Source organism: Thamnophis sirtalis, unplaced genomic scaffold (assembly GCF_051295495.1).
Source record: "Thamnophis sirtalis isolate CommonGarterSnake01/CBP01778 unplaced genomic scaffold, rThaSir2_p1.2 scaffold_6, whole genome shotgun sequence".
NCBI classification, from domain to species: Eukaryota; Metazoa; Chordata; class Lepidosauria; order Squamata; family Natricidae; genus Thamnophis; species Thamnophis sirtalis.
Window position 1 is genome coordinate 56,122,425 of NW_028261386.1, and position 15,406 is coordinate 56,137,830.

The 15,406-nt window shown below is 38.0% G+C and overlaps 1 protein-coding gene across 3 annotated transcripts in view; it reads left to right on the plus strand.

Annotated features, from left to right (window-relative positions):
* The first annotated feature begins 3,621 nt into the window (after positions 1–3,621).
* MOCS1 (molybdenum cofactor synthesis 1) overlaps positions 3,622–15,406 on the plus strand; it is a 38,401-nt gene continuing 26,616 nt past the window's right edge. For all 3 annotated transcript variants that reach the window (XM_087717905.1, XM_087717906.1, XM_087717907.1), the window contains exons 1-4: positions 3,622–3,850; positions 10,315–10,444; positions 11,377–11,544; positions 13,301–13,465. In XM_087717905.1, coding sequence (XP_087574031.1) covers positions 3,692–3,850; positions 10,315–10,444; positions 11,377–11,544; positions 13,301–13,465 — 622 coding nt within the window. In that variant the 5' untranslated portion in view covers positions 3,622–3,691. The remainder of the gene's footprint in view (positions 3,851–10,314; positions 10,445–11,376; positions 11,545–13,300; positions 13,466–15,406) is intronic.

Sequence of the window (15,406 nt, forward strand, 5' to 3'; positions counted from 1 at the left end):
CTAAGGGATTGGTTTGGACAAAACTGAGCAGCGCTTTTTCCTGCAGCTGTCGATAAAAATAGGATCTCCAATATGATGAGGAGGAGGAGGAAGAGGAGGAGGAGGAGGAGGAAGAAGAAGAAGAAGAAGAAGAAGAAGAAGAAGAAGAAGAAGAAGAAGAAGAAGAAGAAGAAGAAGAAAAAGAAGATTATTATTATTATGAAAGTCTGAAGTTGAAAGAACTCCCAAGTCAGATGTGAAGGTGAAAATGGAAAGTCAAGGCTAATTCTGAAGCTGAGCATACTATTGCAATGGCAGCTTTATGTTAGAGCTGAATCTGTTGACTTTCTTATATAGCAGAGTCGCTTGACACTTGTTCTAATTTAGGATACTGGTTTTTCCACTGCTCATATTTCCCACATTTGTAGACAAGTGATGCAAATTTATACCATGGCCGTAGTTGCTTGTTGCTATTTTTCCAACCTGTCTCCTGTTGTTCCTGCCACTGGATATCATTTTCAGCAATATGGTATGGCACCATAATTCTACTTTTATGCATAGTTGAGAAATAAAAAAGGCACTCTGAGATTGTTGTAAAAAGTGGTGAACGGCTGCTAACAGCTCTGCTGTTGGTTTTGTAACCTTCCTACCGGGAACAGTTTCAATTGCTTGATAACATCAAGCAACATTTTATTAAAAAGTACATTAGCAATTATAGTGGCATTACTTGTTATGTCCCCAGTGTGACTGAAAATTTAATTGACATTTGTACAAACCTCTCAAAAGTCCACAATAGTCCATCAGACCATTAAAACATAATACCATCCAAAATTAGAGTTTACAAATTGAATTCAATTCTATCTGGATTACTAATCAATGAATAACCAGATTGGATCTTGCATTATATCAAACTACAGGTAGTCATTGACTTGTGACCACAACTGAGCTCAATATTTCTGTTGTTAAGCAAGACTTTTGTTAAGTGAGTTTTACCCATTTTATGACTTTTCTTGCCACAGTTATTAAATTAGTAACCCGGTTAAGTGACTCTAGCTTCCACATTGATTTTACTTGTCAAAAGATTGCAAAAGGTAATCCCATGGCCTTGGGACACAGGAACAGTCATAAGTATGAAGCAATTGTCATCTGAATTTTGATCACATGATTGTGGGGCTTCTACAAATGTCATAAATGTGAAAAATGGTCATGTCACTTTTTTCAATGCCATTGTAACTTTGAACAGTCACTAAATTAGCTGATGTAAGTCAAGAACTACCTGTATATCAATTTCTTTGCACTATTTCCAGTTTTACGTCCTTGATTAACTGGTTTTGCCATGCTTTTTGTGATACTGAGTGTAAAGCTGTTCTGCTGAAACCTGAATCCTTTTACTTACTTCATAAAGCATGTATTTTAAATCCCTTTTATACCTGCTCAACAAATATCCTTAAGCATCAACACCTGGAAAAGAATGAAATCTTCCTTAGGTTACAGCCTTTTTTATATCTAATCAAGTGCATAAGAATAAATAGTCACAGAATTACACTGCAGAATACCAATTGTTTATTATCAGCACATGGTTGTATTCACAGGAAACAGCAACACCATTTGGAAGTTACTCTCAAAATACAGTGGAGAAAACAAATTGCATGAATAAAAGTCAATGAATCACATCAGATTTATTCCAATCTTTTCTGCAGAAAGATACCAAGAATATAGGAGAGCCTTCCTAGCACAAGAGCACCCTGATTTTAGTGAGGTGTGTGTGTTTGTTTGTTTCAAGGAGGAAAGGAAATTCCTTTATGTTTTCCTTTTCTGATTTGATAACATGAGAGTAAATCCAGAATGGCCAGACAATGGAGAGTAAACACTACTATGCTTCCAGAGAGATTGATTCTAAATAAGAACTTAAGAAAAATGCTGCTTTAGTGCTCAAGGAATAATAGCAGATCACTCTAAACTTAAGAGAGCAAATCTCTTAAATTTAGGAAAAAATAAGCTGATGTATAAACATTATTTTTATTTAATTCCCATCACTATCCTTTCCTCTGCAGAAATGGCAAAACATTTGCTTCCACCAAAGTTGATCCTTTCTTTCTTCTTTACCCACACCAACAATTTCAATTATTTCAATTGTTCAATAAAGTAACAATACAAACACCTCCCCTTGTTTTTTTTATTACCACCCACCCACATACACATCCCATTTTGTTAAGGAGTTACGAGTGTAAACCTAAGAGGCAATTAGTCGCTAAATTAGCCAATGCTCTCATTTCATCCAAATCTGTGGAAGTACAAGCTCTCAGGCATCAGGAAAGATTGGAGGTACAGCAGGCTGTGGAGAAATGTTGCCTCGCCCCACAACCTGAAGAATGATTTATTTGGATTTGCCCTGTAGTACTCTGGTGATAGTAGCGGTGATAGTAGCGGAAGAGAGGGGAAGAGAGGGTATTTATGTATGTATTTTATATCCTAGAATGTAAACTGAGAGCAAGACCCACTGCTTACTAGCACTGATGATGTTACCTAGTTTGGGTAATGAAACAACCAAGCTCAGAGAGCACTGAGAATCTTTCATTTCAATCCTGAGCTACAAAATTCTCCTTTTTTTATATTATATACTGTCTTTATTATTTGCATAAACAATTCAAAGCGACAAATATATGTGTCATATATGTGGGTATATGCATAATTTCTGACATGGTTATGTAGTGTATGTTGGAGGTGGTGATCCTTTGAGAGCTGTATGCAACAAAATTTTATTTTTAATGTATGCAGATTAGTGTACATTCAAAGTGTCAATGAAGTTATTCTAGTTCACTTTCTCTTCTCCTCTTTTTTCTCTTCTTTCCATTCCATTCCATTCCATTCCATTCTCCTTCCTCTTTTCCCCACCACCACAACCACGTGAGGTGAATTGGGCTGAAAGGGACTGCCGAAAGTCACAGTTAACTGTCTCACTTCAGTTCCCCGGGTACTCTCCTTCATTTATTCCCAACCTAAACTAGACTCAACCGCAAGCAGCCCAGAAACGAGTAAAATACATGCTGTTGGCTCTGTTCCGGAGACGTTTAACTTCACGCTATCAATACCAGCTCGCAGGAATCATGGATCCAAACGGGAAAGTCCCACAGAAGGACTGGTGTTTAACTTGCACTATACTGGCGGTGGCAAGATTGCTTGGCTAACGCTATCCTCCCTCGCCTTTCCGAAAACAAACATTCGGGGTTTAAGAACGTTCAAAAACTTAATCCCGGTTATCGGTCCCCATATATAAATGAGCGTGTGTGTCTATGTGTGTAATAAAACATGCTCTTCCAAAACTAAGAACAATGCCCCTGCCCATTTCCCTTCCCCCTTTTCTTCTTCTCCTCCTTTGGTTTCAGATAAGCTTCTGCAAGAAAAAGTTGGCCGAGAGCCAGGGAAGCCTGCAGCTCTTCGCCGCCCCCTTATCTTGGAGGTCCTGGAAAGAAAACTGGGGAGCGGTTGCTGATACCAGTTGAGCAACCGCTAGCCCAACTCGAAAATTGCGCAACGAATTGCTGCGAAGGCCTGAGCGGAATACAAATCCCGGCATGCCGAGCGGATGCCTCGACCCCTATTGGTCGCCGGTTCCCCTCCCTCTCGGCACACATGACTCCAGCCGGCTACTTCTGCTGTGGCCCCTGTTGGAGAGGTTGTAGGGAAAGCGACTTCGCTTAAGGCAGGAGGAATGGCATCCTTGTCAGCTCTCAGGGTATCTCAACGCGGGCGCCGGGGTTTGCTCCTGCGAGGGGCCTTCTGTGTTCACCTGAACAGGAGCTGTCGGTCTGGGACGCCGGTGAGACAGCAGCAGCAGCAGCAACACGCGCTGGAATTGCCCTCTGAACAGGTGAGGCGGGCGAGCAGAGAAGAGGAGGGACTTTGCCTTGCACCTAGTCTGGATGAGCGGCCAGCGCTGCCCTCCTTACACCCTTGCAGTCCTATGAAAGTCTAAATGAGTCGCTGATCGTGCCTCTTGGGCCCTAAAGCGGGCAAATCACCTAAACCTGGGACAGCGTCCTTTGCAACGGTGGCAAATTCCGAAGGTGCATCAAGTCAGGAGGAGTTTGATCAGATTCCCGCAACGTACCTGGGGGCAAAGTGGGTTTGTTTCTCCCCAGGTTATATGAATGAGGGCTGTATCTGTCTTCCAAACATGAGGCGCCAGCATTAGCAGCAGAGAGATAAGAGAAGTTTTAAACTCTTTACAGCTCAGGCAGAGGGTGAACCAGTGAACCGGTGTAACTGTCATTACTTTCAAGTTATTACATAACTTTCAAGAAAGGGAAATTAAGCAAACGGTGGCATAATGTTCTATGAATGTGTTACATTATTAAACTTTCAGGCAGCCTGACTCTCGACCACTCTGGGGGACACCCAACAATCAAGCACATTACAATATCAATAAAATGCAGCAAATAAACCAATGGCAAGCTTGTTGAAGCAAGAGATCTCATTATCCCTTGCTGAAGGCCTGTTTGAAGAGTCAGGTTTTGACCGTTCTTCTAAACAGGACAAAAGAAAGAGCTATCCAGTAAGACTCCTGAGGGGAATCTTACTTACAGAGAAGGTGTGCTTCTGGAGTACTGAAAGTTGATAGTATTTAATCAAAGGAACTCTGAGTACACCAGTGGTATTAAACCCGTGACTTGTGGGCCGGATGTGTCACATACTGTCCCCGCCCTGTTTAGTGAAGGGGGAAAAAGTCCCAATATGTCATGTGATGATGTGAGTTTGACACCCCTGGAGTACACCAACCTTTCAGGATTGAATGACCTGATTTGATATTATTGGAGATAGGTGGTCTCTAAAGGCACAAGACCCTATACCAGGCCTCCCAGAATATTTCATGCCTTTTACCTAAGAAACATTATTTTAATTGGGGGGGTGGGGTTAGAATACTTTCTGATGGGGAAAAAAAACTACTTCACATGCCTAGGAGTGGTTTCTTCTTAGTCTATACAACACAAGAATTCGGAATTAAAATCCCTGTAAATTAACACTTCACGTAGCACTGCAGGTAATGGAAGAATTTGAAAATTATCAAAAGCAAGTGCTTACATGATATCCTTACTCCGCACTTAATCCAAAAGTTCTGCTTGGAACAATTCCTGAGGCTAGGGCTGTCACGATGTATATATTAACATTTAGATAACATCTGAAACAAAAGTTACCCTTTGCAAATACAGTTTATATCAATTCTCATAATTGTCAACCAGTTGAAGTTATATAAGAACTGAAACCAAACACTTTTCAAGTTGAAAAAGGCTACTAGGAATAGCATATTTAACTATTTTAATTTATGTTAAAAATCATTTTTCATGTTAACTAACTTGATTTTTTTTTCTTGATCTTCTTTGACGGTAATTACAGATAAGGTTTTGGATTGATGTGATTAATGTGCTAGAATGAACTGGACTATTTGTGCTTTTTAAAGTTGGCATTAAGTTGATGTATTATCTTATATTTTGGCCTGAAGATAAAATGGTATCTCTCTGAAGTAATTTTACAAGGACGCTGTTGCATAATTCTAATCCTCCCAAAATCTTTCACTGAATCATTCAGGGTGGAACTGTGTATACATTTCCTTTCAACAAATTGGAAGTTTGGATTTTGGCTCCTATGTCCAAATAAAATAAAACCAACTTTGTAAGGTAAAATAAAGACTAAATAGTTTTAAATTATTTAGCTACATATTTCAATATGTGAGGCCTTCTTGCTGGAGTATATATATTTGTTGCATTCAAGCCTAGGCGTGTAGAAATTGTAACCTTAGTCTCACATGTGGACTATGTTATTTTTGGCTTCAGTTCCACCCAGTACTATAATGTAGTTTCCCCATTGCACTTTTGAGGCAGCTTAGAGGGCTGGGGGCCTAGAACTAGCGCCAGGTTTCAGTTTAAACACTCACTGTTTCATTCAGACAAAATAATCCAAACAGGAGATTCTGTTGAGGAAATGGAAGGCCTGCTTTCCATATATCCTAACTGGGCATTATCACTTCATTTCTTACAAAAGAAAACAGATCTATAAGTAGTTTTCTGAATGAGCAGGGATAGGACTAGATGACCTCCAAGATTCCTTCCAACTCTGTTACTATTACTGTTAGTCCTCATTTAGGGGCCATACTTGAGGTTGATAACTCAGTTGTTCAGCAAAGCAGTCACTAAATGAAAGGTGAAGGTGCTTATGATCTTCAGCTTTCCTTTGCTTTACAAACTTGCAAAGGTTGTAAATGCGAGGAATGTGTGTGAAGTTATTTTTTCAGATGTGGAAAGACCTGGCCCATAGACTCACCAAGAGTCAGATACAATTGAATGAATATCATCATCATCATCATAATTATGTAACTGCAGATAGTTATATTTTTTAAAAAATAGGACCAATGGTTCTTTGTTAGTAGACAAATCCATCTTTTCAAAGTTTAGCTACTAACATACTTTCATGTGCTACTAAAAGTTAAAGATGTGCAGAGATATTTAGAGGAAATTCAAGTTAAGTATTTAGCATGGCTAAAGTTTAAAATTTACAGTCTGATGCAGTGTAACTTTCTTACACTTATGTGAAAAATGTGGGAAATCAGATGAGTTGAATTTGAATCTCTGGTATAAATTAATAGGAATATTAATTTATAGGTATAATTGAGGTTTGATGAAATGGTTCTCATGAAATGCTGTGATGGGAGGCTAGAACTTATTCAGAAAAGAATTCATGCATTCTATTTGAAAATCAAAATAGAAATTGACCTAATTATAGTCTCTCACAACATGCTTAGCCATAAGATGGATTTGCTGATTGCTCATCCTTTGTGAAACCAATACTATGTCAGTAAGGCGCTATACAATATAATATAATGAAGCCTGACAGGTTTGTTCCTTGAAACATCCTTTTCTTTGAAAAATAGACTGCACCTATAACTGTGGGACTATTCTCAAAGTTTCACAAACATAATTGTCTATTTGGAGGTAGGTTAGAAAATTTAAACCAATTTGGGGAGAAATTGTGGTCTTTAGATGTATTAGTATGCAAACTCTAAAACTGCAGCTAGCATAGTCTATGGATTAAAGGTGCAAGTGCAGAACAGAGAGTGAGAAATACTTTAATTTCATGCCTATATCTGAGGACTCTGGCTGACCACTATTGGTTTTGCAGTGATTTGGGGGCCTTAAGCAATCCTCAGAATTTTTCCAAAGTTGCTAATGAATTTTGCTTTTTAATACAACAGAATAGAACAATTGTTAAATGAGGTTAATCAAATTAGCAGTTCTTGAACTAAAGTTAAATTTAGGTTTTTTTCCTGGTTCTGTCCTACTCAACTTTTAAGAGTATAGGCATCTGAATGTCATTCAAACATCAAATATGGCTACTTGCCTGACATTGGTTTCTGAGACTAGAAGATTTTCAGGAGGTAGATAACTGTAATACTCATCTACATAGTAATGAAGTTGTTATAAATCTTCCTGAATTATAAATCAAGTGAATTAACTTTAAAATTGTATTTGTGAGGAATAAATACTGCACTTAAATCTTGATGGAAATTCTTCCTAAGGTTTGGGTTGAGGTGGGGGGGGAGGGGAGGAAATGGCAGAGGTGTGATTCTCATATGAAATTTCATTTTGATTGGAGTAGTCTGTATTAGGGTAGAACATTATTCTAAAAATCCCAGCTTCTCCTGAACAAAGAATTCCAGTGGTGGCTGATTCCATTTGGTATGATGTTGTTAGTTGCGAAGTCGTGTCCGACCCATCATGATTCCATGGACAACTTCCTCCTGGCCTTCCTGTCCTCTACCATCCTTTGTAGTCCATTTAAGCCTACTGTTTCGGTGACTCCAGCCAGCCACCTCATTCTCTGTCGTCCCCTTCTTCTTTTGCCCTCAATTTTCCCCAGGATTAGGCTCTTCCCCAGTGAGTCCTGTTTGGTATAGTTAAATAGTTTATCCTACTCTCTCCCTCCATACATGAGCCACTTTGGTTTAGTGCAGGGGTAGTCAACTTTTTTATACCTACCGCCCACTTTTGTATCTCTGTTAGTAGTAAAATTTTCTAACCACCCACCGGTTCCACAGTAATGGTGATTTATAAAGTAGGGAAGTAACGTTATGAAATTTATAAAGCAGAGTTACAGCAAACCCCTACTGCCCACCATGAAAGCTGGAACGCCCACTAGTGGGTGATAGGGACCAGATTGACTACCACTGGTTTAGTGTGTCAAAGCACCAGACTTGAATCTGGGAGATTGTAAATTCTAATCTCTCCTTAGGCATGAAAGCCAGCTGAGTGATTTTGGGCGAAACATACACTCTCAGTCCCATTTACCTCACAGAGTGGTGGTTGTGTGAAAAATAGGAAGATGTTTTGGATATGTTTTCCATCTTGAATTGTTTATAAAACTAATAAAGGCAAGATAAAAATAATAAATACATACATTCCTGTTCATATTACTTGTTAGAATCCATCATGAATTTAAGTGTTTTGGATTGAAAAATAGTTGTATATTGTAGGTATATTTAATTCTTTGCCTTAGAGCAAAACAATTGCTTCCTTCCTACTCCTCCCCCCCCCCAAAAAAAACCCCAGACATATGCATTTAGTGCTGGTGAGAAGATGAAGTTACTCAGTGGTGTAGAACAGATAAATAGTCCAATAGATTATATTAAGGTCATCTCAGGCTTTTTACATTTGTTTTTGAAAAATGCTGCAGTAATAGTTGCCAATAGACCAAATATCTGACTTTCTCTTCCGTGTTTTGTAAACTACTGTTTTAGTGGGGTAAGAACAAAATGCTTCTGCCATGAGCATTTCAGTATGAACGTTTTAATATTAGCATTTATCTTCTGTGTCTTCTATTTTAGATGTACCGTATTTTGTTTGACCCTTGATACATGACAAGCAACATTCTTTTGTAAATAATGTTAGAATTGCTTTCTCAACAATTGTTGCATGTTTGCATAACATCATACTAGCGATCTTTCTCTATTGCACATAGTCAGTTGACATGATGTCACTTGGCAGGACAGTGAAACAGAGCTTTAAGAAAACCTAATGAACTAAAACCCAGGAAGCTTCCCAGAAAGCACAAAATATTTTTACATATACCAGTAGTAAATGGGGAAGGGTACTTATTGAAACAGAATATCTGTTAAATTGCAAATGGGATTTTTTTTAATCCAAAAGCTTAATTTGCACAGGAGAAAATTCTACTTTATTGATAACAGTGAACACTCATTGTGTAGAGAGGTCCAGACTGATTTGTCAAATAACAGAATAGCAGAGTTGGAAGGAACCTTGGATGTTTTCTAGCTCAACACCCCCCATCCCCACCCCACTCAAGCAGGAAACTGTATACCATTTTAGACAAATGGTTGTCCAATCTTTTCTTAAAAACCTCCAGTGTTGAAGCACCCACAACTTTTGAAAGCAAATTATTATACTGATTAATTGTCAGGAAAATTTCCTTTAGTTCTAGGTTGCTTCTCTCCTTGATTAGTTTCCCTCCATTGCTTCTTATCCTGCTTTCAGGTGCTTTGGCGAATAGGTTGACCACCTCTTCTTTGCAGTAGCCCCTTAGATATCGGAACACTGCTATCATGTCACTCCTAGTCCTTCTTTTCATTAATATAGACATATTCAATGTATGCAACCATTCTTTGTATATTTTAACCTTCAGGCCCCTAATCATCTTTGTTGTTTTTCTTTCCACTCTTTCTAGAGTCTCAACGTCTTTTTTATATCTTGGCAACCAAAATTGGATGCAATGTTCCAAGCATAACCAAGGAATTAAAAGTATTAATAGTTCACATGGTCTTAATAATAATCTTGATAATAAATAAGGGAACAAAATCCATTACTGTGTTAACCATTAACATTATCCCTAAGTGTAATAAAGATATGAAATATCCCATAACTCCAACAGACAAGGTTCTTCCTGAAAAAGAAAATGCCTGAAAACAGAGAGTGATCTAGTCTGATTACTCTTGATAAAGCATTCCAAAGAATTGGAGCAATTGGCAACAAGATGTTCTCCTGCATTTTTACCAGATACATCTCCTAAATTTTAGTACCCAGATAATAAAGTTATATTGAATATATTCATGACCACCTTCACTCTATCAATTCTTATGTTGGTATTGACGATCTGTATTATCATGTAATTTTAAAATGTAAAGAAGCATGCAAATATTGGGTACTGCAGGCCGAGTTCCTTGCCTTCACTTAATTATATTCATTCCTTCCTTCCAGTCCTACATTTGAGATAATCAACACATTTGTCATAAAATCTCAAAAGTGAAAAATGTATTTATTTATAACATAGGCAATTGCAGTCCCAAGAAGAACACGGTTCTTATCCGAAGCTGCCCCATTTTCTGATTTCCTTACTGATAGTTTTGGACGCCAGCATAACTATTTGAGAATCTCCATAACTGAGAAATGCAACCTCAGATGTAAGTATTTCTACTCTGAATATAACTTAATTATAAAATGCAAAGTTTTGTTTTCATAACATCTTATTTGTGGACCTACTGTATGTTTAACAAGAGTCCTAACAAGACTCTGCCACACACTGCAATCCCAAAACTGAATTTGTTTCATTGATGCTGTTTCTTATATTAATGGAAGCTATTCCGGCCAATATCTTAAAGAACATTCTTTTACTGCAGATTTAAATAGATTGTGAAATTTGAAACAAAACTGTTGGAGGAAACAAAAGAGCAGATTTGTTAGAACATATTCTAGTCCAACTTGTTTGGCTAACATATCTTCTTTTCCCTGGAGCAGCTGGGAACCTGATATGATGAACCCTTATCACTTTCGTTACTAAAGCAAAATACAACAAGTTGGATTTGAATAAGTATTGGCACTTTTTGGAATTGTCTCATGTACGTATGTTTTAGTTATGTAACCCAGAAAAATATATGAATAACAAGAACAAGACCTTAAAGAGTAATTTTTATGATATTAGTATCTTGGAACTGCAATCCAATTTACCAGATGTATTTAATGAAGTGAATTGCTAATTCATAAAAGTTACTGCAGGGTTTTCTACCTGGGAGCCCTACAAAAGTGCTAAATCTAAGGTGCCAGAATTCTCAGCAAGACCATGCTTTCTGTAGAATTCTTGTAGAGCTGAAGTCTTCACATCTCAAAACTATACAAGACTTCAAGCATATAAGGTGCCTGCCTGTAGTATATTGTGATATGTAGGTATTTTTCCATTCATTTACACTCTGTGGGTTTCTTTAACAGATCATGGGAGGGAAAGTACATTAAAAAGAATGAGAAAGTAAAATATTGTAACCTTCTTTGGAAATAGTTTGCTTCTTATTAAGTAATTTGAAAACAGGCATGTCTTAAAACTCTTGACTGCATGTTTCAGGTCAGTATTGTATGCCAGAGGAAGGAGTTCAGCTAACACCCAAATCCGAATTGTTGAGCACCCAGGAAATCATCACTCTTGCTGGGCTCTTTGTGAAGGAAGGTGTGGACAAGATCCGTTTGACCGGAGGAGAACCTCTTATCCGGCCTGATGTGGTGGACATCATAGGTATACTTGTTAAGGATACTATGGGTATACTTGTTAAGGATACTATGGATACCAAGAGCTGTGGTGGCACAGTGGTTAGAATGCAGTACTGCAGCTAATTCTGCTGACTGCACACTGCGAGCAGTTTGGCAGTTCAATTCCCATCAGCTCAAGGTTGACTCAGCCTTCCATTCTTCCAAGTTGAGTAAAATAAGAACATAAACTGTTGGTGTGTGTGTGTAATACGCTGACTTTGTAAACTGCTTAGAGGGGGCTGTAAAGCACTGTGAAGTGGTATATAATTCTAAGTGCTATTGCTACATGTCACAATCCTGGCCTTTGAACACGATTGATTGACTTTAAGTCTCACTAAGGGAGAATGTTACAGGTAATACTTTGAGAATTGAGAAAGCAGATCTTAGATTGGCTCTGCTGTACAAAAATACTTGCTATCTAATATCAATGTGCATCTTGTGATCTCTAGAATATCATATATATTTGTGGATAAGCCAAGAATTTTAGGAAACAAAATGCACCTAAAAATCAGGTTCCGATTATCCATAGATGGTCTTATCTATCCATCTTAGACTTATATACTGCTCCATAATGATTTTTGCACTCTATAAACAGTTGAGGCAGAATGTTGGAGCCTCATTTTACTGACCTTGGAAGGATGGAAGGCTGATTCAACCTTGTGCTGGTCAGGAACGAACTCCTGACTGTGAGCACTGTTAGTCTCTAACCACTGTGCCACCACAGCTATAAAGAGTTTCAACATATACTGGCAGATAGAAAGACACTCTTTTTTTTTTAACCAAAATACCATTAAAAATGCAAGTCATGTAAAGGACTACAGTGAAAAGCTACTTCCTTGGAAAGGAGGAAGCACATTCCAAAGACGAGATAACACAGCCAGGAGCTACATAGAAAGAAGAAGAGATTTAAGATAGCCATTCTCTGGAATTTCCTATGGTATTTCTGTAACTTTCTACTTCAGTAGACAAGTATAGCTGTAATCAGGCAAGATTCTGCCTATATCCTATATCCGGGATGGCAAATTTGACATGCGTGCCAGAGGTGGCATGCAGAGCCCTCTGTGTGGGCATGCATGCTTTTGCCAGCTGCTCTTCTGGTTTCTGGTTCATGCATGCATGCTGGTCAGCTGATTGTTGTGTGTGCTGGAGCCCCTGAAACCCGAAGTCCATCTGGCTTGTGCACATGTGGGCCACCTGGTCTTCTGGTTTCTGGTGCTCTGGCACATGTGAAGACCAGCTGGCTGGCATGCATGTGTGCGCAGGAAACCCAAAGACCAGCTGGCCGGTGTGCTCTGACTTTCCAGGGCTGCGCACACACGCATTCCAGTTTGAGCACTTGATGCCAAAAAGGTTCACCATTACTAGTCTATATGGTATAAACAAATAGTTCAACTGTAGCTGGATTGTTCTATGTTGGTCTTGGTCTGGGCCTGATAGGTCCAGGTACCACTTTTTTCATGGTATTTTGTTAAAAAAAAAGAAGAGTTGGATTATTCACAGGTGGGTTTATATGTGAATATGTACAGTATATTGTACTTCATCTTGATTAAGGGTGCAAACTAAGGAGTTTCTTAACTAAAAATTTGCAGATCGCTAGATTTAGAGAAATAGATACAGATTTCATAAACACATATAGGAAGCCCCAAAACCTGATGCTCCAAATCCTATGCTATTATACTTAATTACAGTGTGTAAGTAGCACGTTATTTTTTTTCTCTTTTGTCACCACTGTATTTTCACAGCTCAGCTACGCAAATTAGAAGGGTTGAAAACCATCTCTGTCACAACTAATGGGATCAATTTAGCCAGATTGTTACCCCGGCTAAAAGAGGCTGGCTTGGATGCCATTAATATCAGCTTGGACACCTTGGTACCAGCTAAATTCGAATTCATTGTCCGTCGAAAAGGTATTTTGAAATCTTCTACAATAACATGTGTAATATTTTTATTACTGTGCCCTGAATGGCATTTACCATGTGATAGGGAGTAAAGAGCTCAGAACTAATCAGAGAACATGTATTCTCAATAGCTACCTGATCATTTGACCTCAAATTTCAAGTTTATTTTTTTACCTCAAATTTCAAGTTTATTTTTTAAATTACTGCTCAGCATGTTGAGTTTGAATATATGTTGGTTAAAAATGGTGTTACTCTTTAGTGTATGGCATCATCTGTAATTTAATATATTGGTATGTACATATTTTAATAAGTTATGCCATACATTTGATTTGATTCTGAAACAGGATTTCAAGAAAAAGTATACAAGAACAAGACCATAGAACCTATCTGCAACTCTTTAAAACATCTTTTGCCATTTTCAGCTGCTTGTGGAATGTACACATTTATTTCTGAGCAGCACTGTATAGAATACGGTTTCTCAAAAGCCATGATTTCATGACAGCCTAAAAAAAATAAATGAATTTGCACAATATCCTCCATGAAATATTCCTCTGGGATTATATTGGATAAAAATGTAAGACTGCCACTTACTTTTAATATGTACATTATAATCTATATAAAACAGCAATAGAACCTTAAAATATTTTAAAATAAAACAATTTCATTGGATATACATTCAAAATGTAAAACATTTTAATGGGAAGAAAGAGTTTACTTTTACATAATTCCTGAAATCAGAATTTTATCTTCAAGACAAGAACTCTTGTACTTATTTTTGCTCATTATTTATTCCTTATAGTAGTAACTGCAGAAAAATTGTAACTTACATGAAGAGGATGTTCCATATTGTAACTTACATGAAGAGGATGTTCCATATTGTTTTCATAACCTTCCTGGTTAAGCTCACAGTAACATATTTTGCACACTAATCCAAATTTCAGAACGTTATTATCAGGATTTTCTTTTTTTTTTTAAAGTATCAGAAGAAATATTAGCAAATGTAGTCCTAGCTGTTGGTTTAGCACTCATTAAAATAATTAGTATAAATACTGAACTGCACTACCATGTATGCTTCTATAAATACAGATGTACCACTACAGTGCTATGCTGATAGAGAAAATATTTCTGAGAGAAATTTAACCCAATTATTCTGTTATATGGTCAAAAAAGAGTCAAAAAAGTATAACGTGTTTAACTTTTGTTTAACCACTCCATTATAATAGAGAGGCAGTTTGGTGTAATAGTTAAGGCATCAAGCTGAAAATCAGGAGACCATGAATTCTAGTTGCATTTTAGGCCTGAAGCCAGCTGGGTGAGCTTGGGCCAGTCATTCACTGTCAGCCATTGTTGGGTTTCCATTATTTTTACTACTGGTTCATGTGTACGTGCACGTGTGATATTTCTGCGCATACACAGAAGCATCCGGGCCAGGGGGGGGCGAAGCCTCCCGCCACTGCCACTACCGGTTTGCCTGAAGCAGGCCGAACCGGGAGCAACCCACCTCTGCTCTCAGCCCTTGGAAGCAGGCAATGTCAAAGAATTCTGAAATTTTGCCATGAAAATCTTTCCAGACAATTGTCAGGAGTCAACATTGATTCAGAGGGACATACACTACAATGGAACTCATCATAAATCAGATAAATTATTAAAAAACAGACAAATACATTCAATGATAATAATATCCTGTTGTAAAAATATCCCAATAAAAAACGAAGGGAAACCTACCTACTCTCTCTCTCTCCCTATCTACTGTATATCTCTCTCTCTCTCTCTCTCTCTCTCTCTCTCTCTCTCTCTCTCTCTCTCTCTCTCTCTCTCTCTCTCTCTCTCTCCCCCTTTATCTACCTATCTAAATACCTCATTTCTCTCTCTCTCTCTCCCTACCTACCTACTTTATTTCTCTCTCTTTCTCTTTCTCTCTCTCTTTCTCTTTCTCTCCCTCCCTCCATC